Source organism: Rhipicephalus microplus, chromosome 9 (assembly GCF_043290135.1).
Source record: "Rhipicephalus microplus isolate Deutch F79 chromosome 9, USDA_Rmic, whole genome shotgun sequence".
NCBI lineage: Eukaryota > Metazoa > Arthropoda > Arachnida > Ixodida > Ixodidae > Rhipicephalus > Rhipicephalus microplus.
In genome coordinates, this window is record NC_134708.1 from 79309866 (window position 1) to 79336481 (window position 26616).

At 44.2% G+C, this 26616-nt stretch overlaps 1 protein-coding gene across 2 annotated transcripts in view; it reads right to left on the reverse strand.

Annotated features, from left to right (window-relative positions):
* The window catches only part of LOC119163183 (uncharacterized), a 56700-nt gene that overhangs the window by 12383 nt on the left and 17701 nt on the right, over positions 1-26616 (reverse strand). For both annotated transcript variants that reach the window (XM_075873926.1, XM_075873927.1), the window contains exons 2-4: positions 17028-18221; positions 11810-11959; positions 8984-9087 (exon numbers count right to left, since the gene is read on the reverse strand). In XM_075873926.1, the coding sequence (XP_075730041.1) occupies positions 8984-9087; positions 11810-11959; positions 17028-18078 (1305 nt within the window). In that variant the 5' untranslated portion in view covers positions 18079-18221. The remainder of the gene's footprint in view (positions 1-8983; positions 9088-11809; positions 11960-17027; positions 18222-26616) is intronic.

Sequence of the window (26616 nt, forward strand, 5' to 3'; positions counted from 1 at the left end):
TTTCAAGGCGACTGTAAAATAAAACGAGTGTGTGTTGGGTAACCGTGGAGTGCGGTTATTGTTCTTCTCTTCCGCGCTTTGCGCCAACCCGCGTGTTCGGGCTGGTCGGCGTCCCCGCCGGCCGCGTACGTCTCCGTCGGCCGTGTTCTTCTTCTGCTTCGTCGCGACCAGCCAGCCCCCAACACAGCAAAGCCTTCAAGGAAAATCGTCACTGCTGAAACATTGAAAAATTATCACTCCAATGTACCTTTACCTTGTGATACTTTTTTTTCTCCTAACAATATAATTAATATAATAGGGGTGAAGGAAAGTTTTGCCTTGGTTGTTGTTCTCCGCAGCGTGCAGCCGACAGTGACCACTAGCTATCAAAAGAGGGGGGGCAACTTTTCTTAGTGGGGGGGGCTTGAGCCCCCCTTGCCCTCCCGGCTGATACGCCTATGCTTAGATGTGTTTTGTTCTGTGAGAACTACGTGCGCAAAATACATAAATGTTCCGTGCAAATGTATAAAATTAGGTACAGATCGTCTTGGTCTGGCTGCCGCTTATGGTTCACTCGGGAAGGCCTGCTGACACCCCTACCAAACAGTTGCAGCTTCCAAAAGACTGCAGATTTTCTACAGATTTGAGTGCCTGCGCCGACACACCTGAACCTCCCAGGCCATTCGGGACATCGTCATCATCGAGGATATCGTTCTTATCAAGCAACAAAAGCGGCAACAGCGGACATTTGTGGTTTAGTGGGTGTAAAGGCAGCACAACTGTGGCAATGGCTTACGAGCTTCGCTTTCACGTTATACAGGTTGGTGAAACCTATTCTTCATATGTTAAGAAGTCAAGTAACCGTTGTTTACTGCTGCTTCCATGCCCACAGGTGTTGTACGTCTTGTTGCGAGAGTGTACTGACGCCCTTTGCTCGCTACTCTTGTGTTGCGGTGACGTTGAAGCGAACCCAGGGCCTCCGAAAAAGACCCCTGGGCCACTAGATGATGTCGAGAACAACACAGCTTTTTCTGATGCGCGTCATAAAGAAGTCATGGCAACGCTTTCTAAGATAAGGGCCCGCTGTGATTCATCTGCCCTTGAGCAGTCCAATTTGGCAAAGGCGATCGACGAGGTGGAAGCCAACCAGCAACTTGTGGGGAGCAAATTATGCGAGATTGAAAGGCGGCTTTCGACGGTTGAACTGCGGACTAACTCGGTTGCTGACATTGAGAAGGAATTGCAGGTCACGAATGAAGCTATCAGCAGCATCACTCAAACAAATGAGGCGTTGGTGTCCCGTCTAAACAACCTCAAGGACAGAACCCGAAGGTGCAACTTATTGTTTTTTAGTATGCCCGATAAAAATGAGACCTGGCAAGCTACTGAAGAGGCACTTACCAACTTGCTCTCTAGTAGCCTAGGTGCCGAGTTTGACCCGAATGCAGTAGAAAAGGCCCATCGTTTAGGTGGTCCATACATAGGCGAGAAAACTCAACTAGTGATAGTAAAATTTGCAAGCTTTAAAACAAAAGAACTTGTGCTGGCACGTCAATCTAAGTTGAGAAGTCATAACGTCTCTGTATCGGAGGACTACTGTCAGGCTAAAAGAACAGCGCGCAAGATGCTGCACAATTTTGCAACATCATTGCCTGGCCAACCCGCTTTTCAGCTTCGTTACGACAAGCTCGTTGTTAACCACACAAACTGTTTTTATGATGCTTCCGCGGGCATTGTTCGCGAGACTACTGCGCATTCTCGCAGTAATAGTAGGGAATTCCACATCGAAAATGGGGCACACTCGACTTTCGATCATAGTCATGACCTTCACGCACGTTCATTGCCTGATACCGCGCTTTTGTCACGTGCGCGGACATCTATTGCCTTCTCACAACAATCAGCAAGGGGAAGTGGCAGTGTCATATCACGTCCTATTTCGGTGCTCTACACGAACATTCGTAGTATAATGGAAAAGTGTGACGCTTTTGACGCTATTATCGATTCTTGTGAAGGCAACGTGATAGCCGTGACCGAGACTTGGTTGAATGCTCATGTTTGCAATAACGAAATTTTTACTATTTCCAAATCGTTAAACATTTACCGCCGCGATAGAGATGGAAGACAAGGTGGTGGTACTTTGCTGCCATTTCAAAGCGTTTTAAGTTCTTTCTTATAAACGTGACGTCTACATTGGAAGTGACATGACGCGGGGTGGTTGTGAATAATAAAACGCTTGTTCTTGGCGTCTGTTACCGCCCTCCAGATACAGACATCAGCTATGTTCAGGAGTTTCACGATAACATTAATGAAATTATAATGCGGTACCCATCTTCTTCGATAACTATTCTCGGCGACTTCAACTATCCTACCATAATGTGGGCGTCATCGTTACCAGAAGTCGTACCATTTTCCTCAAATGGCCAATGCTTTCTTCATACTTGCAACCTGTTTAATTTTAAGCAGATGGTGAATAACCCAACTCGCATCACCAGTTCTTCATCGCACATTCTTGACTTGATTCTTACAACAATGCCCGAGAACATTCATGCACTAAACTCACTTCCTGGTCTCAGCGATCACTGTCTGCTACATTTTTAGTAGCATGCCAACTGCTAATAAGAAATGCAACGTTAGCTATAACTACAATGTTGCAAACTTTGAGGCATTGAACCACGATCTCTCTCTATTTTACCTATTTTACGATGCTTACCTACATGACTTTGATAATAGAACCGTGCAAAAAACTGGGATCTGTTTGTTAACAAAATCTACGAACTTACTCGCGCCTTTGTTCTCTTAAAGTCTATACCTGTGAGCTCTTGCTCACCCTGGTTCAATACATACTAAAAGCGACTTTCTAACAAAAAGAAACGCTTGTTTCGTGCTGCGAAACTCCACAGTACGGAGGAACGCTGGCGCACCTACGAGAGTGCTGCGCAAGTTTACTCGTCAGCAGTTTTGGATGCTAAGGCTAACTTTCTATCTAAAACTTTGCCATCAATGCTCGTTAGCAACCCTAGAAAGTTTTGGAAAACTATTACAAATACCAACGACAGTGAAATTGTACTTGTTGACTCGGACGGCCTTCCAGTGTCTTCGGAGATGTGTGCAGCACGTCTGAACGAAAATTTTGTCCGGAACTTTTCAGTATCGTCCACTTCTGCTACTGTCTCTTTACCAGCGCGCAACTATCCATCAACGTCTGTTATAGTGACTGAGGCCCATGGAATCGTAAAAGTAATTGAATCACTCAGAGTGTCCTCTGCTTGTGATGTTGACAATATAAATGCAAGAATACTTAAAGAAACTAAACATGCCTATCTATGTTCCTGGGTAAAGTATTCCAACAGTCTTTGAATGAAGGTCTGGTGCCACGTGTTTGGAAAGAGGCAAAGGTGGTTCCGCTACACAAGTCAGGAAACAAGCATTCTGTCACTAATTACCGACCTATTTCACTTACTGCTATACCATGCAAACTTTTGGAGCACGTAATCTTCTCTAACTTGGTCACCTTTCTAGAATTAAATTAGTTCTTTAGCACGTCACAGCATGAATTTAGGAAGTCATTCTCATGTGAAATGCAGTTGCTTTGTTTTACCCATTCATTACATATCATTCTAGATTGGAGTTCTCTGGTCGACTGCATTTTTTTTTAGATATTTCGAAGACTTTTGACAAGATTAATCATCACCTACTACTATATAAGCTTAGGACCCTTAATAGTGATGGCAGCATTCTTGCTTGGATCGAGTTTTTCTTAATTAATCACTCACAATTCCTTGTTGCTAACAACTACAGCTCACCCTCTTCTCCCGTTGCTGCTGGTGTTCCCCAGGGTTCTGTATTGGGCCCTTTACTATTCCTTATTTATATTAACGATTTACCCGATGTAGTAACTTTCTCGATTCACCTTTTTGCAGACGACTGCGTTGTTTACCGAGAAATTTCATCTAACTCTGACGCTAGTTCTTTGCAAAGTTACATTAATAATATTGCCAGAAGGTATAGAACTCGGCACATGGGCCTCAACACTAACAAGTGTAAAGTTTTACGTATTTCACGAACTACCGGACCCCCTGCTAACTACATCTTAAATGACGCTGATCTAGAGTTTGTAACTCCGTATAAATACTTGGGGATTCAAATAACATCTGACTTGAACTGGAAGCATCATATTAACTATGTTATTAACAATAGCAACCGTATGCTAGGGTACCTACGACGCAACTTTAGCCGTGCCCTTCAAGCCGTGAAACTAACAATGTATAAAACACTAGTTCATCCAAAACACGAATATGCATGCTCCATTTGGGACCCTTTTAAACTGAAATTAACTCACTCGCTTGAAATGGTACAGAATAACGCAGCACGTTTCATTCTATCCAACTACCATCGCACTAGCAGTGTTACGTCAATAAAACACATTCTTTCGCTGCAGTCACTTGAATAACGTCGCAAAGCATCTCGTCTCATACTTTTTCACAAGATATTCAATCATCCACTTTTAAAAACTAAGTTCATTACCACTCCATCCTATTACTCAGCCCGTTTAGATCATCAACATGAGGTACACATCATTAGCTGCCGCACTAACACTTTCGATCATTCCTTCGTCTCACGCACATCCAACAACTGGAGCCACCTTCCTCGGACATGGTTTCCATTTCAAATTATGACTTGTTTTCTTTTACAATACAGAGGTACTTACGTGATGACGCGTGAAGTGTATATTGTACATATATAATATTGTACTCTGTTTCCCCCATGTTTCTGATGATACTTACATATACATTCAGTGTATTGCCTAACATCGAATTTTTATGTCTTGTAATCTTTATTATTTTGATGTTACTATGTTTGCTCTTGTTTATAATTTATTATTTTTTGTACCCCACTCCCCTCTGTAAAGCTATAGCAATTGAGGGTAAAATAAATGAAATGAAATGAAATGAAAATAAAACAACGTAAGTGTAGGGCGAGAAGACACGGACAAGAAAGGATACACCACAAGCGCTTGTGGTGTACCCTTTCTTGCCTGTGTTTTTTCGTGCTACATTTACGTTGTTATGGATCAGTACCATCTCACCTGCCACTCCATTTTGCTTCATTAGGTACAGTGTGGAGCATTAGATACAATGAGACATAACCAAAGAAAAAAAAGAGGCAGACTGACAACTTCCATCAAGAGTGGTGCAGTGTCTGCCCACCGATCAGGAAGGAGGAAGAAAAAAATTTTTAAAAGAGGAGTGATTTGTGTCAAGTCAAAGCTCAAAAATAAAATAGGGCAGTATCAAAGAAGAAGGACATACAAATGCCATGCCAATAAAGTTGTATGGAAGGACATAAAGAAGAGAAAAAACTTGATATGATAAGTGAAGATGGTTTCTGCAACCTAGATGTCTAAGAAGATAATGGGCGTGACTGCATTCACACTCCCCTTGGAGTCTGTATGCTACGGGAAAAAAAAATACTGGTCACTTGCTGGTATACCACAGGCTGTCGAACAAGAAGTAGTGCTATGTAAAAGCAGAAATTGCGGGGAACCCTAACGGTTCAGCTTTAAGTTCACTAAACATTGTCTAAAGTAGGAATGGTATATTTTAAATAATGCGATTCATTGATATGTGGAGTTTAACTTCCCAAAACCACCACATGATTAGGAGAAATGCCGTAGTGGAGGGTTTCGGAAATTTCGACCACCTGGGGTTCTTTAACGTGCACCCAAATGGGAGCACACGGGCCTAGAGCATTTTCGCCTCTATCGACAATGCAGTCACCGCAGCCGGGAGTCGATCCCGCGACCTGCAGGTCAGGAGCCGAGTGCCTTATAGCCACTAAACCACCGCGATGAGGCTGCAAAAAAGCTTCACGTTTACAGGAGAACGGTAACTAGAGCTTCCCAATGTACCCTGTTGAAGTTACATGCAGATATGCTCTCTTGCTTTTCTTAGCTTTTGACCTGATGCTCAGATTCGCATGGCACAGGATGTATAGTTCTTGTTCAAGCGATCCCAGCCCTCGTTTATCAACTTTCTGTAACAGGGTATGAGGTCCACAGCGTTGACAATAGTTTGTGACTAAACATGTCTCGGAAGCCTACCATAGACGAACTTTCATCAGAAGCGACATGCTAACTCCGAAGAACTTGACCATCGACTGCAAGTTGATTTCAGTAAAAAAAAAATCTTTTGGGCTAGAACAATACCACTACAATGAAAATGGGGAGAAGCAAGTGTAGTTTATGGACATTCCTGCCCACTGGAGTGTTGAATTAATTCTGGCCACACACTCTTGTCCAGCGTACATGTAAGGAAAAGGTTGCTGACCAAACACTAGGCTTTCGCGAATATGCGAAGCATTCAAATATTCGAATTAATATTAAGGTATTCAAATCTGCTTCGACCTGAATTTGAATTATTTGAAATAAACGAACAAGTGTACATGTTCCACATCTAATCATTCGTACAGGTGGTTTCACTGTAGTGGAGGGGTGCTAAACCATGAAACGACCTATTTAGGTAAAAATCAGCTCGCATGTAATGACCTGCAAAGTGCTTTCACATCACCGGAAAGGTGCTAAGCCGTAAAAGCATCTAAATACATAATAATCGTTATGACACTACTTGTAAAAGTAATTTCGCTGCAGTGAAGAAATGCCAAACTGTGAAAATGCCTATCCAGGAAAAATTTGCATTGCGTGAAGCCTCACTTCAATGTAAAATGATCATATTAACCCCCATTTTATCATTGTTTTAGGGACGAAGCTCTTTAGGGTGTGGGTTGTTCCCTCGTTGCATTTTGAAGTAGCCACTTTCAGTTAGTTTTAAGAATTGCTCACTAGATGGTGTTGTGTGCATATGTCCTTGGAAATAGTATCACTAGATGGCATTAGTGGTTTTCGTATAGTTGACGATTGAATAGGATCCATGGCGCTGTTATAATAAGAAATTCACAGAATGTCCACGGAGCGAATGATAATGAGTAGGTTGAAGTGTCCATTCGATGCGTGCTCTAATGTGATGGGAGCGGATGGACAAACAGGCAGACGAGTGGAGAGATGGACGGCCGCTTTGCCCCACTCATCATCTTACGCTCCGTGGATATGCCGCGACTTTTTTTGTTTTAAAGATTGTTGCACCAGCTTGTGTTCTCTAAGTGATTTTTAAAACCTAACATATTTTACATTTTATCATCCGCATTCTACTGAAAGTAAAATCTTGCTACTATTTAATGTTGTTTCCACTTTCTTAAAAAAAAAAGGCATTTGCACAGGTCTTCTTCCAAATTAAAAAAAAAATAATGTGCAGGTTAGCTAAGGTCATGACACATATGCCCATTTTTATTTGTGTGATATATACTGTTTGAATTTGATTTGAAATTATTTGACCAAGACCACTAATCTCTTAAATTTCGCTTCGAACCTGAAATTCACTATTTGCACAAGCCTAGAAAATATAATTTAATACTGCACAAGGGTGCTAAAGTGAGACAAAGATAGTTGATGACAGTTAAGTGAATAACTATCCTTGTTTATCTAGTTTTTTCAAGTACTGTTAAGTCACTGACGACTGCCGGTGACATGAGCATATCACCCCCATTGAGATCTATTAATTGTAAGTTCTTTGAGTTCCTCTAGGCACTTTTCTGCAGCTTACCCTACTCTATCCCAACCCTTACCATTTTGAGAGTAGCAGGCCTCATTACCTCTTACCCATCACTCTGGCTAAAACAAATTATACTGATAATAATGAATAATGATAATATTGTTGTTTTTTCCTAATTTCAAAAACTGGGAGAGCTAGTTAATGATAGATGATTGGTGTATGGTGTTTGACACAACAGAGCAATTCAGGCTAGAACAGACGCTGCAGTGGAGGAGTCCGAACAATTTTGGACACCTGAAGTTTTTAGATGCGAAGCAGCTTTTTGACTAGCTTGTGTAACGCTGTCCCTCCGTCCGCACTGCTCCGCTCGCCGCAGGCGTTGGAGTGGTGCCAAGTAGCTCGCGCCCTTCTAACTGTGCGCGGTGACGTCTTCCTTCCTCCCCTATCGCAAGCTCGCCATGTGTCAGCTTTCTCTCTCTTTACCCTCTCCACCACTCGCAATGCTCGAGCCCATTTCTCACGTGGGTATCATCTCAACTGCGCCACCTCTCTCCATCTGTCGGAGAGAAGAAACCGTGAGCCGGATGATGCGCGTGCCCCTCGAGAATCTCGCCGCGCCAACAATGTGGACAGTGCACAGCTGCTTGCTGCGTGATCACGCCGACAAGCTGGACGCCGTCACCGCATGCTTCCCGCTAGTGTGAGTGTGCGCGTACTTTTCCCAGCTGTCGCCGGCGTTGCGAGGCTTAGCGAAGCTAATCGCATTCGCGAATGGCGACGTCAACACTGATGAGGCGTGAGCCAAGGAAGCTGAACACAAGCGTCGGCAGTGGAAGACCAGAGAGACCGACGAGGTGCGAGTCAAAAACACGGATCACATTCGAGAACGCAAATAGCGTGCGGGTAACACCAATAGACGCGAGCCAAGAAAGCCGAGCGCAAGCGTCTTCAACGTGTCCCGCCTCCTGCGTCCATGCGTTTCAAACAAACGTTTACTCGAGTAAACGCTACACCAGGCTTTGCTTTAAATTATTCTTCCAGCACCTGCGTCGATGCCCGTTTCAACCGGGTCAGCTCTGGGCGCACCACTGCTGCTTCGCATCCCATCAGGGTTGCCTTCAGGGAGATGGTCCATCGTTTTTTTTTTAATGCACGCGACATCACACAATGCATGTCTCTAGTTTTTTGCCCCCACTGTAATGCGACCAATGTGACCAATACTACCAATGCAACCAGAATCAAACCCATGACTTTCTGATCGGCCATCAAGCATTGTAACCATCATTCCACTACAGCACTGTTACTTCCATAAAAGAGACCTTTAATGTTAAAATAAAGGCCACAACTGCACGCAAGGTGTTTTAATACACTAGGTCACAACAGATATGATATTGCCTCACCTTCCTCCATTCGTTGACGCAGAAGATGCGGTACGAGTCATTTCCATACTTCCCAATGCCATGGAGCTCATCCGGGTAGCGCCATTCTTTGGTGAGATACTCCTCTGCAGAGAAATCGTGCCCTCATAGTTAGATCATTATCAGTAGCAAAATGCTTCTGGCATAAGGCGTGCATGTGCTGACTCAATAAGGACGCCGTACAAATTCATCAAACAAAGTTCGCGAAAGAGAAAAAAGATGGTTACCACCCATTCCCAGCGCAAGACTACAAGAAGGTCTTGATCGATTTCACAGAAAAAAAAAAAAAAACTTCCATAATGAATAAGAATTCATCTTGGTCCAAAACATGAGCCAATAGCTAATGTTCTTTTGGGCTTGTTGTTCTGTTGTCCGAGCTATCTAGGAGGTCAATAGATTGCAGTGTGAGGACAGATTAATTGACAATCCAAAGCCCACCGAGACCGATGAGGTCACATGAAACTTCCTCCATCTTGTGAGCTTTCTTGCAACAAAAATGTTGCTTTTTACGCAGGGAATTGAAGTAAAAAAGAAGACATGATCTGTTTTATTGAACCACAATACTAATAGAGAACTGCTCTCTTTACAAACAGAGCTGGAGGATACAGCTTACCTGGTGTACCTCGGCTGCTTCTCCAAATGACAAAGAAATGTATATTCGCACATGAGAGCGTTGAAATCTTTGAAGTTTATCATCCAATGGGTGCCTTGCTGCACCTATAGTTTTATTACTCTTCAAATAATTGTGGTGCTTTTTGTACTTTAATCACAATATAATGTTGCCAAAGGACATAATAGAGAGCTCCAGACCAATTTTAACCACCTGGTCTTTCCTAAGTGTACCCAAATTGAAGCACACGAGCATCTGGAAAGCTCACACAGATATACCTTTTCTGCAGCAACACTGAGAATTGATAGCAATGCCACAATTCTTTCTTATGATTTGTGAAAGCTGTCATCCTTCTGCTTCCGCAGGAGTTCCTGTAACTAGAGTGTACTAGAACGGCAGAGTGCGTCCACTGCAGCGGTCGGCAAGCGGCACAGGTGAAGCAAGAAGCGCCGAAAATTTCCAGTGGCCCTCTCCCACCTTCCAAGAGCTACAGCTATATACTGACATGCATCGACCGCTGCACACGGTTACCAAATACACCCATCGCCGACATATCAGTGCTACAGTTGTGGCACGCTTCATGTCGACATGGCGCTCAAGGTTCAGCTGCCCATCTATTACAGTCACCGATCGCGGCCGGCAGTTTGATTCGGCGCTCTTCAACGAACTCCTCAAGTTTCTCGAGACATGCCTCCGCATGGCCTCTTACTACCAACAAACAAATGGGCTAGTCTTCTGAAGTTCTCCCTGGCATCCGATCCTCTTCTGTGGTGATTTATGTGCCCTCATGGCACATAAATCACCACAGAAGAGAATCGTCCAACTACCACTCGTCTTGCTTGGCATCAGAGCTGCCATCAAAAACGACCTGGGCTGCTCATGTCCCAGAGCTGGTCTACGGCAGTTCACTACGCCTGCCATGCAACTTTTTTTTATCCCCCCAGCCAAAAAAACTTGTGCCACTCTTCGGATGCAACATTTCCGAACTGCTACTAAACATCTTTCAGCAGATACGCGCTGTGTCTACACACCCGCACGAAGCGAGAGCTTCTTACATGTCTCTGCAGCTCACCTCAGCTACAAACGTTTTCGTGCGCAACTGTGCTACAACAACCACGCTACTCCGGCTCATATGGAGTTTTGGAGCATCGTTCGTCAACATTTGACATCAACTTCAACAGCCAGTCTGACACAATCGCTCTTGAACAACTCAAGCCTGCATTCTTCAAAGAAACGTTGCCATCGGCCCCGCCGTCACGCAATGTAACCGATGTAACACTACCGCATTCTGGATCACTGCCTTTCTATGCCACACGCAGGACATATCGTGCCTCCTGCAGTTCTGATCGTTTGTCAGATTTTCCTCCTTTCTAGGGAAGAGAGGCCTCAGTAGCGGCAGCTGCATCACAATTGCAAAGAAGGCGAGCCGCTTGCTCTTGCACAAGGCCGCAGCGATGAGCCTGCGCGCGCTGCCGTTCGATTCAGTTATTGAAATACTTCTGATCGTGGCGGTCGTGTCCAAATCACTCTCTCTGGGGAAACCGAGACTTCACGAGTCTGCGAGGTTGCTCACCGCCACAACCTCATTAGGTGTGTCGTTGAGCAGTGTCTTCAACAAAGCACAGCATGCGACTGAAGTGGTACAAAGACCCGCATGACCATTAATGACGACATGTAATGCCACAATGATGCAACGGATTGCAGGAATAGGTGATGTCATTATGAAGGCATCGTGATGCCATATGATTACACCATCACATGGAATCGTCACTCTGTCAAAAGTAACTGTTTTCAGAGGTGATGCAACACCACATGAGGTGCGGACAGCTTCAGGTAGGGATGAACTGTGCATTAGAATGACTGTCACGGCCGTTCAATGCATGTTTCTGTTTCTCACACTGCAACTCACACTGCTTTCCAAGAATTTTGGTCCGCAATTCCTTAACTTAATGTATTACCAAGTGTGGAACAAGTTTTGCATTCAAGTATTATGGAGTGTCACTTGCTGCAAAAGATTTTTTTTTCCCTCTTTCTGCGGAAAGCTCATGATAATTCTTCAAGGCTAGCAGTGGCCACTAATAAAGGTACCCGCACATGTCTAGATAGCGGTGACAAATGGGTGTGATGTATTAACAGCCATCTTGCAAACTGATACGGCTGTGCATGCATAAAATAACAAAAAGAGTGGTTGAACTGACCGGAGAACTTCTGTATGATGTCTGCACGCTTCCTGTGCAAACCAAGTGGCTGCAGCAGGTTTGCGATGTCTTCAGAGTTCGCATTGACGACAGCGTGCGCAGTTGGATAGAGATCGAGGAACTGCCACAATACAGGAATGGCTGCCTTGCCTGCAATGTCAACACGAAAATCTGTTGAGCTAGCAAAAACAACATTACACAGAGAGGTAGAGCACCACAAAAAGTGCTGACAGTTAGGTCATATGATGCGCTATAATTGAGGCAATCAGAGGATTACATACACAGCAATAAAAGTACAACACCAAAATGCACATTTCATGAAACAAACAAATAAGCAAGCTCTTCAATTGTCATTAGCACTAGTTAATGGCTTAGTGATGCAGTCATTTGAAAATATTTTGTGTAGAATTTCTTGTCAATTTTGTGACGGCGCTGTTCGCAATGTTAAGCTTAAGGAAGGAGCATTGGCAGTTCTTTCAAACATTGGTAAGCTCTGGCAGTCAGCACCGTGTGCCAACAACAACCGAACTGTAGCTTGTCACATGTCGATTCATCGTTTTAGTAAATTTTTGGTGCTTGATTACGTTGCGTCACCTTTCTGTGAAGTGCATCATTTGCATAGTAAACATAGACTGAATGTGGCTCTGATTCTCTTTGAATTGTGAGAGTTCCTATGTTCACACTGGCCAACAGTAATCATCATCATCATCATCCTGACTACGTCCACTGCAGGACAAATGCCTCTCCCGTGTTCCGCTAGTCAACTCGGTCCTTTGCTTGCCGCTGCCAATTTATACCCGCTAACTTCTTAATCTCATCTGCCCACCTAACCTTCTGTCTCCCCCTAACCTGCTTGCCTTCTCTGGGAATCCAGTCTGTGATCCTTAATGACCTGCGGTTATCCTGTCTATGCGCTACATGCCCGGCCCATTTCCATTTCCTCTTCTTGGTTTCAGCTATGATATCCTTAACCCCCGTTTGTTCCCGGATCAACTCGGCTCTCCTCTTGTCTCTTAAGGTTACACCTATTATTTCTCTCTTCATTGCTGGCTGCGTTGTCTTCAATTTAAGCTGAACCCTCTTTGTAAGCCTCCAGGCTTCTGCTCCGTAGGTAAGTAATGGCAAGATGCAGCTGTTATATACCTTCTTCTTGAGGGATAGTGGCAATCCACCAGTCATGATTTGAGAGTGCTTGCCAAATGTGCTTAACCCCATTCTTATTCTTCTAGTTACTTCAATCTCGTGGTTCGGCTCTGCGCTTATTACTTGTTTTCAGTACCACCTAACAAAGGTATTTAAAAGTAAAGGGTATAAGCCAGAGGGTGTGACCCGGGCCTCATGTAATACATCCTAGCCAGGTCTCTTTGAGGTGCAAATAAGTCTGTAAAACATTTCCTAACATTAAGTTTCCCTCAGCACTCAGTAGTACATTTTTGCAAGCAGCAGTTCTGTGGACTAGGCCTCGGCTGTGCCAGATCATGTTACAAATATTTCGATCCATTCAAACGTGATTTGCATACATTCCAACATATTAAAAAAAAGATACAACTGACATTCAAATTGAATTATGTTTGGTCACTGCTGATGACTTTAAGCCTCTATATATTCTTTAAAGCTCTCTTTCGTTGATGTTTGTATAGCAGGATGCGACACAACTTAAAGTTGGCGTCACACGCAAGAGTCATGTGACCTGAGCACGAAGATCATGCGTAACGTCAGTGGCTGTGTTATATACTGGCAGGTCAAAACATCTACTTCAGTGACACTGTACACTTCTGCTCCAAGGCTTTTTCGTCACTGGTATAGTGGCACGTTGCTGTTTGGCTCTGGTTCTCACCGTACTGATACTGCTGGTACAATGGAGAGAACCACAAAGCGGCATGACATAAGTTATTGACTACACAGAGGCACACGTCAAGCACACTGGCACTGGCAAAATAGTGACATCTATGCAAAGGTGTTCTGATGTCAGACTAAGCTTTTGCTCGCATCATACGAATCTCTAGCAAGTGACGGCGACTTGCAGTTACACTGCTGTGCTCTTCAGGGTACAGAAACATGTCAGCATATAACGCTGCACTGTCAGTATAATCTCACGAAAATTCACGAGAGCAGGTTGCCAATACTTTTATGTAAAAAAAAAAAGCAAGGGTAGAATTTTTTATTATAGAAGACTTGTTTTTGTTTTTTGTTAGATACAACCTTCACGAAAACCAAGTCACAATGAAGCCAAGAAGCCAAGACAAGTATGCAAGGATGTATTGGTTAGCTGCCAGCTTGAAAAAATTCACGTGCTATGTGATGCCAGCTGGAAAGAGCGTTCCTCACTCGCTGTCATGGCTACAAATAGCACTGGCTAACACTCCCAGGTGTACGTCCACGATTACAACTGTGGCTAAATTGGCAGAGCACTGGATGCATTATCCAAAAGTTGTAGGCTTGGCTGCTACTGGCAGCAAGTCACCCTTCGCCCACTTTAACTGCTTTACAATTACACCATAATTGCTGCAATACCTCTTTCGGCTTCATTGTCATTTGGGTTTCATTAAGGTTATGTAAGAAACAACTAGGGTGGTGCAAAAAATAAGTGGAGGACATGAAATCATTACTTGCATAACCATACACCACATAATACAGAATTTTGCAGGCTGTTTCAAGCAATCAGGGTCTGTATACACAAATTCTAATCCTACACATACATATCTCTAAACTTGGCAGAGATTTTTCCATAAAACAGTTCAGCTAGATCAATGGCTAGTGCATGGTATCTACCACGAACAAACCACTGTCATGTGCAAGCAGTGTGGCAATTAGTTGAACACATGAATTTTATATTTGTGTTACAGCTTCTACAGATCCACAGACTTAGCTAAGCACAGTGCAGATTTTTGTTGGAAGACTTGAGAGTCCGAATCGCAGCTGTGCAGTGGTTCTCTCGGAATTTCAAAAAGCTGTGCATGCAAACACAGACACAAGAAAGAAGTTACAGTAAAGTGAAGTCTTTTTTTGCACGCCAAGTCTTTTAGTATGAATACTTACCCACTAGCTCAGCTCTCTGTTATCCTAATACACTCAAACCTTTATGTAACAAACTCGGATATACCAAATATTGGTTCCAACGAAGCAAAGGAAGACTGGTTTTGCAATAGATACAGTGTTATGAATATACATTTATAACAAATTTTCTATTACATTCGAGTCCTCATATAACGGCCCCACTTAAAACGAATTTTCACTTAAAACCAATAATATCCACGTGACCGTGAAAATATACATAGGTTCAATGACACAAAATTGCACTTACAACGAACGTCTCCGAGCGCCGCTGATCGGTTACAGTGAACGAAGTCAGCGGTCTGCCGAATTCCCGGGAAACCAATATCGGCCACCGATCAGGCATCGGCGAGGTGCCCATATATTCTTATTGTTGAACACCGACCCTGCCTCCGCGACCCTCTAGTTGCCGCTCTCCCCAACTCATGGAGGAAGGAAAGCTGTTTCCTTCCTCCATGCCCCGACTGCTTTTTGTTACGCACCCCTACGTCCTTTGTCCCCCCGCTACTCTGAGCACCCCGCATCGCCAGACAAGGCTCGTGTTTTCACACTTTCACCGATCTTTCGAAGACCGGTCGGCCATCTACCCTGTGTTTAATCGCTGGTAGTGTCGTTGGCGCCGCCGGCATGGAGTGAACAGACCATTTGCCAACATCGTCGGCCACCGACTGTATCCGATAGTCTGCGTCTAGTGCACGCGCGTACGCTACCCCACCGATTCTGATAATTTGCGATTCGTTTCGTGTTTAAGACTTGTTTTCGCTCACTTCGCACTCGGCTCAGCATGCTTTCCGCGTGCGTGCGAAAGCGCGAAAACGGCTGTTAATTTGCGCGGAACAAATCGCGAAATATCGAAGTTCGTGAGGCCACGCAAACCCGCTGCCCGCAACAAATAGATTTTTTAACCACGGCCGCCGATTTTTCTAACACCACCGCGCGCACCAATCCAGGTGGACATGCTTTGACTTCTGCACGCGCAGGCACTCTTTCCAAGTTTTTCTACGTGCGAGTTTCGCGGACCTTTCAAGCAAGCTACCCAACCTGCCTTCTTCCTGTGTGTTTTGGTTTTCAAGGTTGCCCTCCCGCCGCATCCTCCCTTCTTTTTATCGCAACTCCTTGCCGTTCTCTCGCAAGTCTGCTCTCCTCTCTTGATCACAACCCCTTTGCCCGTCTCCGCCGCTCCGGGACGCCCACCACGCTGGCTCGAATCAGTTTCGTTTGCTGAATGGAAACGAGCCCAGAGCTGTTCCACGCGTTCTGACATGTGTGTCGTGTGTGCCCGTCTTACTCGCACTTGGTGTGCGTGTGTGGTCATGATGGCCGACGGGAGGACTAGCACGCTTTTTCCTGCCGCTCAACAAAATGTCGGAAGTGTGACCGCTTGGCTTGAGCAAAATCCGCGCGTTAAATGCCGCGTTTTGAAGCGCTTGCTCATAGCTCTCGACCACCTGGCAGCCAACTTGCCGCTTCGGGTGTCCCGGTATTCAGCTGTAAAGATGGTGAATATTTCGTGCGCGGCTGTGACGGCTACATACGCACGAAACTGTTCTTGCGAGGCCGACTTTGTCGACGTCGGGCCCGATGCCGAGCCGGAAGCTTCCGAACTGCGGCGGTAATTTGTGGCAGCGCGTCGTCGACTCCGACCTGGGAGAGCGAGTGGAACATCTGTTGGGATGGTTTCATTACGGCCGATGATGATGCCGACACTGCGGAATCGTGCATGGATTAGGGCATTGTGAATGAAGTACATAACGAGAGCGCTTTGGAGGAATCCGATTGCTAGAACGACGATACTTTGGAGCCAGTGCTTCATGCAGCTTATGCCACGGGCCTCGGCAAACGAGTACCCTGCCATTTTAAACGAACTCGAGACCGCCCTTATCGCTTCTGCTCTTCGAAACACGTGCATCACGGACTGTAGGGGGCAAAAAGTTAGTGTTTTCACTCGCAACTTTTTTTAAAAGCTGTGTTTCATTTACTACGGTTTTCGGGATACAGCGAATGGATGCCGCGTCACGCTCAGGTTCATTATAAGCAGGCTTGACTGTATAATGAACATATTTTCATGTAAAATGGGACTTTACTATAATGAGGTGTCAGTGTACTTTCTCAAATAAGCATTTAGAGTAGTTACATAATGCACTGAATAATGTTAATACTTTACCTGTAGTGCGATTGAGGAATATAGTTGCTATCAGGACTTTCCAGGGATCCTGATACAGCTTTTCTTGCACGAGGTTGTACGGTGACCGTGGGGGCACCCAGGGCCTAGATCCAATCCTGATACCTAAAGAATGGCCTGCTGCCTTGAAGTAGGGGCTCTTACTCAATTTTGCTTTTTTTCTCTCGATCTGTTCGCCTGTGGCTACAGCGTCCTCACCCAGTGGTTTTTTGTCTTCGGGCTCTTCGCTTGAATGCCTTTTGAGAGCAGCATTTTTTCTTCCGCGCCTTGGCGAATTGGTGGAGTTTCCACTCTTCCCCGAGCTGTGCGGATGTTTGTTGTTCTTAGCTAAAAGAGGTGCCTTGTCACGTGCACTACTTGTCTTATCATCTCCCAAGATTGTCTCGTCTGCAGACGGGGTGCCCTCCTCCGCATGTGGCTCGTCTGGTTCGCACAAAACATCGCCTCTTGAATCTTTACATCCTGCGATGGTTGCTGTAAGCCTGTTTATCATGTCTTCATCGCCACAACAAGTTGTTGTGACAGCTTCGGGATGATCGTACTCCTGCTTTACGTTGAATGCCTGACCTCCACCCGACGACAAAGCACCGACAGTTTTTACGCAGCCAAGATGTTCTTGTGTGCTGCCACCTAATGCACGCCTTCGGCGTTCAGCCTGCAGTCCTTCATAAACATTCCTGAAGGTCGAACGACTTTCAGGAACAACCTGATCTTGTTCGCCGCCTGCGTCCTTGAGGATGCCGTAAGATTTGAACCTCTCGCACAATTTTGAAAACACCGATGATTCTTGTGGTTGGTCACTCCAAGAAGGCTTCGGGCTGACCGTTGTGAATGCTGCATCTTTGTGCGACTCTTTTCGATCACCTGCTTGTGGTGACACGTACATGTAATCGCGAGTTGTTTCTCTAAAAATGCCGGAGGACCTTAACCTCGTGCACAGCTTCGAAAAAGAGGTTGACTTTTGCACCCTGTCAGACAATGATGGCTTCGAGCCATCTGCCAATGATGACTTGCACTTCACTGGAGACTTCATGGACCTCAGCGACTTCGTTTTTTCACCATCCCCATTCGCATGATCGGGCTCTGTCAGATGTGAGGCAACTTGCTGTGGTGATTCGTCCCGATTCCTCGCCTTTTGAGAGACCGCGTGATTGTCGAGCTCCTCGAAGAGCAAACCTTGACAGAATAAAAAAATAAATAAAAGTATTACTGCAAAACTTCCATGCTACGTATGCTGATCACAGAACACACTGAGCCATGGCATTTTATGAAATAATTAATTAAATATATTGTTTACACAATCATCTCAGCCACATAAAATATCAAAAGTACATTTTCAAATTGTTCTACTAGAATCTATTCCCTGATAGTGCCACCGCTATGTTAGTAAGCCAGGACTTGTGAAGTTTGAAAGATCTTTGCTCACAGAATAAAGTTTTAGTGCTGGCAATCCTCAAATTGTTCATCAACACTTGGAAGCAGATGAGTTGGTTAGCATTTGTTTCTTGCTTTAAACCATTTTTTATGCACTTATATCAAGCAAAATCGTAACATTAGACATTGTGCTATCATTGAATCGTGGCCGTATTTTTTTTACCAATGAAAGCTTAAAATTTTAGCTTTCTAGAGCAGACACTCTGCATAACAGTGGTCTCTGAAGTCACTTATTCTCTTTGGCCTTTGGACAAAGTTGATAACCATTGTAAGCAGTAACACTGTATTTTTGCAAAAAATGAGCTCAAGTACAGTCTTGGCAATATTATGACACGGGGAAGCTGGTCACTTTAACAGGTAAAAAAAAAAAATGGTCAAGTACAAATGACAACAGAGACGGACTATGTAGGCCAGTTTCAAACAAAGGTCACACAGATGCAAAAAAAAAAAAAAAGAATTTCTTAGGCACTTGGCTTTATTAAGTCATCTTTAAAAGCACCACCATATACAGATTGCATCTTCCAGACAAATGCTCCTCAATCTGGTAAAACTGCATTGAGTATTGCTATAACATGAGTGTGTCCACCACCTAAAGTATTTCCCTTTGCTGATAAACTAACCATTTACAAAGGTAGGATCAGCCGCTACAGGAGTTCACAATTTAGTGACATATCAAGAATCCGCAACAGGTCTGCACGAATATTTGTGCAGTAAAACTGAACTGCTCGTACAACCCGGCTACACAACAAACTGTGCGTAAGCCTGCAGTAGAAAGTATATCGATAGGCACGATGCTGAAAGCAATGTCAAAACTTAGGGCTTTGAGAAAAGAATTCCACAAATGACAAACTTATCATGAAAAAAGTGGGAGTGCAATTTCGTATTTAACAAACACAGTTCACTAGCAGGCAACTATCGACCCAGTGACAGAAGTGCTGATAAATACGTTATGACAATATGGTTACAGCCGATTGTCGCTTAACTCTGTCCTGTTCATATTGGGTACCAGGGAATCCCTCTCCAATGTGCCTGAAGCTCCTCCTGATCTGCCTAAGTACTAAGCCCATGGCAAATGTTTCTGTCGGGACTACAAGGGGAATGTCACGTGGTGCGAAATGCGCTCACCCAGCGAATGTCATGCGATGCTCCAGAACATGGTCAATTCAGCACAAACACATCCCCTGTGACTTAAATGTAATCTTGTGTGGAATCTGCATTCTGTTTGGCAGCGAAGGCTAGAGAAGACCCAATTGGCAAGCGTACTATATTAAGGTAAGATGAAGTTTCGGAGAAGGTGAAATACTAAAGTAAGTCACAGCTTTGCCGCAAAGACGAAGAAATGAACGTGATAGCAACAAATTGGAAGGCCATGCACAGATAGGCAAGCAGACCGAAATGTGCCCAGTGTTTCTCACGCACAAATGACGCACCAAACGTACTCACAGGTACAGATGAACGCGAATAAGCGTCTTAGTTGTTACTTAGCTCTGTCTGAAACCTTTTCGCAAACGAAGAATGTGTAACAATGGCAGTGACATTTGTGCGCCCGGTAATTACAACAGAATCGTTCTAGTGAAAGCCCAAAGCCAGCCAAGACGTACGATCCTTTCCACCGCGAGATAAGGGCGTGCAAGTGAGCGTCCACCCTCGTTCTCTCCGCAGGGCAAAGTGCGCGTGGGAGATGAGAGCGCGCGCCGCTGCGTCGTGACAATGTGGCATCGCGCACTCATTGCGCCATCTTGCTGGTAATGCTGAAAACATAACAGTTCCCCTGAAATGGACGTCACCAGTGGTAAGGGGTAGATATGAATAGCTTGCCGTTTGAACGTTGAAGGAAGTGCTCTTTCGTAGATCAGTGGTTAACGCCTCGCACTCACACTTCAGAGGTGACAAGTTTGATTCCGTACGCCGCAGTATTTTTGTGGATTATTTTTCTTCTTTGAATATTAATATATATATAAATACGTATACATATACAGTGAGTGACGCCGATGTCGATGCCGATGGCAAAATCCAGCTGAGAGTGTCCATATAACTGCTATCGCAATAATATGAAGACGGAAGGCGAAGCTCCAGAGAAGAAAGGAGGCAACACTGCTTTGTGATGGCTGGTACAGTCACTGTTTCAGCGTACAGCTATATAGATGTAACAGTTAAAAAATGCAGAAGCCGAAATGTTAAAGGAGCCCTGTGACACTTTTTGAGCATGGTGAGAAAACGCTGCCGATCGGTAGTAGAGGCTTCCGACAACACGCGAGCCAAACATTATAGCGATGCACGCGGCCTGAAATTCACAATAAATTATCAAAGTCAGCTAAAAATAGCTTTCTTTTCTCTCAACAAATCATGAAATTAAGCCCAATAAACCCACCTATTAGCCATTGACTGATTTGAACATGGCGCACTCGGTTGTAACAGAAGTGGCTGCAAGAGGCCGTCACTTGTCCACGCATGCGCATGGACAAGCGACGCGTTTTTGAAAAAGCCGCGTTTTTGAAGAAAAAAAAGAAAAAAATGCTCAAGGTCACGAGGCACAAGTAGTGTTTTTTGTTTGCCCCTCCCATCCCTCCCCGCTCATCTTCCAGCACTTCCGTAGGGACAAGAGAAGAGAGAATGTGATTAAAGCGTGCGACAAATCTTTGCGATTCCGCTCGTACTAGACAGATTTTTAAAACTGTTGCGGCGTTCAATTTGTGAGGTAATATGCTTCCCAGTGAATTAATTCCATGGTTACTCAAAAAAGTGTTTCAGGGCCCCTTTAAAGATCATGACCGTAGGGCAAAGTCGAGCCTAGAAATACGAGAAGCTCACAGTGCAAAGATGGTTCCAAACACTGTCGTCAGACATATATAAATTTCCCATACCGTAAATTACTTTCATATATGCTTCGCTGAACATTTCAGTGCTACTGCTGGTTTCGTGAAAGTTTTAAAATGTACTAAACTATGTGGACTGGGCATGCCATCTTATTAGATCAATCAAATCACATGAGATGATGCTGATACATTTTGTAAGGCTGACACGAAGTAATAACACGTGACAGCTTTAACCAGTCAAACCCAGACACAATGAAAACAAAAAAAAGAAGTTCAACTGCGGTAAGTTTGCACCAAGTCATGCAAAATTTGGCACAGCAAAGCTAGTCGTCACCTGCTTGTCATGTTGACACACAGAAATCACAATGCCAGCGACGATTGGGTCCAGCGTGCTAGCCAGAAGAAGCAGCAACCAAAAGACGGGAGTGAGCATGTCCAGAATATATGGAAAGCTCGCCACTCTGAATGTATTCAAATTGCTGTCCTTGAGACCGCCGTCCCTGTCTCCCCTAGCTCTGCACGTTCACCATTATACAAGGCTAGCCATGCAGCTAGCCTTGTAGGTTGCTAGCCGGTTGCTAGGCAGGACAGAGCGAAATTTCGCTCTGTCCTGGTGTGACCTGCTTCAGATCAGCATAGACAAGGCGCAACTCAATTTGACGTGGTGACGTCATCAGTAGGCTTGGCTTTGTCCATGCGCAGATATGCCAGGTGTTGTCCAGATGTTAATTGGCTGGTTGCTTGGCAATGTGAGGTGCAAATACCTGTTCATAATGATGACAGTTTATTGTGGTCATCCGGTTTACCTCAAGCTTTGACAGCTTAGCTGTTAAAAGGAGATGCATGTCAATGCCGCCTTTAATTAAAGCAATATTTCAATGTAGCATACAGAACATATGGCCGATAATATATGCATTAAATGTAATCAATGCAGCAGGACAAAAATCAAGTCTCAGAATCCATTGCAGCAAATAGAAAGGTTCAAGGAGCACTAGACGGGCAATATCAAGCCATTTTCAGCGCTCCTGCAATTGTGTAATGCTATCAGGTACAAGATTTCGAGCGAGCAAAAACAAAGGAGTGTCTTGCACTGCCTAAAGTATTGTTGCAAAAGTTTCTGACAAAAACACATTGACATACTGACACTCAGACCCAAACACAGTTGCCGGGTCGGGGTTGGTATTCCAATAAATTTTGTCTAAAGTCATCTGAATGGATGTCGGTTCTATGCTGGTTGATACGGAAGCGGGTGAGCTGTGCAGCTTCCTCAGCATCTTGCAGATGTAAAGTTTTTTTTTTTTTTTTGTTGGTGATGTTCGATAGCATGGCAGCAAGTCATTGCAGTGTTCCTTCTGTAAACCAATTGCAAAGTCAGCACTGTTCTCTCACTCAGCCGAGTTGTAAGCACAGGTTACACATGAGAGGACAGTGTTCCTTTGTTACGGATTACGTGCGGCCCCGCGTGATGAACTCGTTCAAAAACCAGAGTGTCCAAACAGCTCATTTATGAAGAAAGGCCGTCATCACTGATGCTTATAGGTCCCTTTCGGTCTACCGTCACTGTCAACTGCTTCCCCTGGCGTGACGTTTCATTGTTGACGTGGCACTCCGGGGATTGCCTTGAGTGGCTAACTTACGAGGGGGGCTTGCGCAAGCAATACTCGTCCTTGCAGGACGTGTCTGCTGTCTCTTCGAGGAGACTCCTTTCAACCACCGTCAATTTTGCCAGCCACCTTAGAACGCCCGCGTCTCAGGCAATGGATTTCAACGCCTGTTACTCTCGTTGGTGCGTGCAAGCGATGCGACCTTCCGCCTCGGAGTTCACCCCAACAATGCCAGCGCCCCACCTCCTCGTTCTTCGAATCAGTTCTCGTGCCTTGAGTTCTCTCGAACATTCCAAGCACGCGCCTGTGCTTCTTTGAATCTCGCCGTCTTCATCTTCCAATCTCATGACTGTCGCTCCTGACACCCCTATCTTGCTCAATGTTATTGCACCTGGCTGACATGTTGGTGAAAGTCTTCTTTAGAGGTTTAGTAAAACGATTTGTCTGTTAATAATGGTGGTTGTTCTCAGGTGTTAGCTTGGCTGTGGTGCAGGATCACTTAAGTAAGCTGAGTTGTAAATACCGTTTCCATGTCAATAATTAGGACCTCCAGGTGACCAATTATAGTAAGGTGTTCTTTACAAAGAATTTTGAGTCTTTAGTTGCTCTACTTAGGAACAGGCTTTCAATATAGTGGGGCAACAGGTAGCCACAACAATCCACTTATGACAACAATGAAAAGGGCCTTAACAACTTCATCCTGATATGTTGAAATGCTCAGCAAGGTGGTTCGACAACCTACGAAAACTCACCAGCCTACCTCAATGACCTCGTGAATTTTCGAAAATCAAGAAAATATCTTGACGTAATGGGCGGTGTTGGTGTTCAGGCACTGCCAGTAGTATTCCTCTTGAATCCTAGCAAGCACATGGGAAAACCAAAAGAGCTCAGCTGTTGGATTATCAAGCGTGACATGCAAAACGTCTGACGGCTGTGCTGATTCTAGAACTAGAAGGTACTATACTTTCTCGCATATTACCAACCCCCACATTAACCAGCAACCCGAACTACAACAAGCGGAATATATACAGAAAGCTCCTCACACATTATCTATGCACATCAACTGCAGAAAAAGGTTTTACACCACTATAATCATATATTGAAAAAACAACACTTTCATATTCAGTTTCAGTCACCAGAGTCATTGCCCTGCCCTCATCTCACTTTCAGGCATCCTAGTGCCTGCCACCTCGATGGCATTGTCAAGAAGCCACTTTTGTAAACCTAAATCAGTATATAACCAGCAGCACTGCTTTTGCACTAAATTTTATATATTCTTTAAGGATTCTGGGTGTTTAGCGTGGCACTAATGCACATTTTGTAGATAGCTTTATAAATCAAACAGACCTTCGGTTGCCGACTGGACTGTGTTGGCTCAGGAAGTCCATACCGAGAATAATGTCTTTCCAGCCTACTTGTAAGATTGCTAAGGTTGCTGGATCATTACAGCCATGAATAATTGCTTTTTACATACAGGTTCCAGTCGGCATTATTAAATGCTTTCCATCTGAATCAATTTATGGGCTTTTTAATGAAGTCTGCAGTGCCCGTGTCATGGCTTTGTTATAGAATTTTCATTGCCTCTGTTCACCAAAGGTGACTATGTGGCCACCGAGAAGCATGTTGTATTTGGTGGTTAACATTGAATTAACGTGTTTACTGCATTGTGGGTCATCGTTGGGTCATGGCCTGAGCTCCCCATATGCGGCTGAGAATGTTTGTGCATTTATCTGCTCATGGCTGCGGTAACTTTATGACTCTTGAATGCAGAGCTATAATTTTTGCTGCAGAAGGATAAACATGCCCAGGATAATACTCTTCTGATGTTACAGGCTATGACCCACCAGTGACCCACGACACACTCGATAAAAATATTTTTGTGCTATCTGTGGCATGATCCAACGATGGCCAACGCGCCAAAGCTCTCGATCTTGTGCAGCTGTCTGAAGATTGAAATTACAACTAATATATATTGTCTATTGCATTGGATGCAAGGTAGCACGATTGTTTCTAAGAAGTTGAGTGGCGGCACGTTTCTCCATCGCATTACTTGCAAAATTTTCCAGTAGCTTTTAAAATAATAAGTGTAAAAGTGTTCCTGACTGCTCCCAAACTTTACAGCACGCCTAATAAAGGTTCGTGCCTTTTACAAACGCGAACGAAAGCACAGCATGAAAGAAACAAACCAACATATCACAGAAATTAACTTCATGTGTTTCTTCATGGCAAGCACTTTGTATTTGAACACTCATTTATAAAAAAAAAGACGGAAAACAGTTTAGTATTTCTTAAATAAACATGCCAAACATCTGCTTCAAATGTGGCAGCACCAAGTCGTTTGTTAATGCTCCTACTAAATTTCAACTCTACCTACCTCACGAAGAATTCTATCACAGAAACGAACTTCACGTGCTTTTTTTAAGCAAGCATTTTGTATATAAGCATCGATTCACGCAAAGAAGGCGGAAAACAGCTTTGCATCTTTCAAATAAATGCCCCAAAGGTGGCAGGACCACCTCATTGGAGCAAAAGATAAGAGGCATAGTTACATGCCCCACTCCAGTGGTAACTCCGCATATAAAACCAGACCAACAAAAGGCATGCCATAGTGAGCGTGTTAAGATTAGGTTGTGGTGACGAGTGATGGCTGTATTGTGTTGTCCTGTTCTTGTAACATTGTGCCATAACATCAAGTGGTGAAGTTTTGTTGTTTTCACGTGACAAGAACTACTGCCTGTCTATACTGGAGTTATAGCGTCAAAGGAACAGTGTTATTTGATGTTATATTGCAACGCTAACTAAATGTTGTTGCTGTAACAAGCGAGAAGGTTCAGCACATTTTGTTTCTTACGTCTTGCATTAGTTGCAGAAGGAAAGTTCTGCAACCAAAAATCCGCATGTTGTGAGACCACCTCACTGAATAGATATCGTGAGAAGCCTCCATTTACAAAATAAAACCTGGATTATGCGCTGCGCTTAACTAAATCTTATTCGAGAATTTTCCATGTGGCCACAAAAGTATGTTCGAGAGTAATATCCTAAATCTGGTACGTGTTTTCACACTCTAGAGAGTTCCTACTCGCCAACAATACTGCGAGATGGAGGGCCACCGTAGTGTCGTTCAGTGATACCGAGAAGACACGTGTTCTTAGCCTGTTACTCATACATGATTGAATAATAACACTCCATTTTTCGAAAATCTGTGCAGTAGGGTGCTGGGTATAACAAAATTGAAAACCTCAAATCAATTCAAGTTTATCATCCACGTTTCGATGTGTTTCCGAAACATGGTATGTATGTGCTTGTGATTTCAGCCCTTGTAGGTATGTGTTTAGTGCACCTAGACAATCCAAATTTTGAGCTCAGTGACATAAGTGACAGCCAGTGAGGGTGAACTAGTGGGGTTGATCTCTAGCTGTCCCTGACATCGAGTGTCTTCAGAATTATTATTTTCAATTCAACATTGTGTAATTTCACCAATGGTGTAGTGGATCGTTTATTATAGCAGTGCCACCGTGGGCCTTTTGGTATGGCATCATTAATTGTAAAAGTGAACAAAAAAGATTAGCGCAGCTTGCGCTAAATCACGCAATGCTGCATCAGAACAGATCAGGTGGGCACCCAGCTGCTCTCGTCTTCACTAGGCATTTACCCACTTACCTGTCCCTCTCCTACCCCTTGCTAGAGACATACCCTAAAATGCCGAGCAAGTACCCC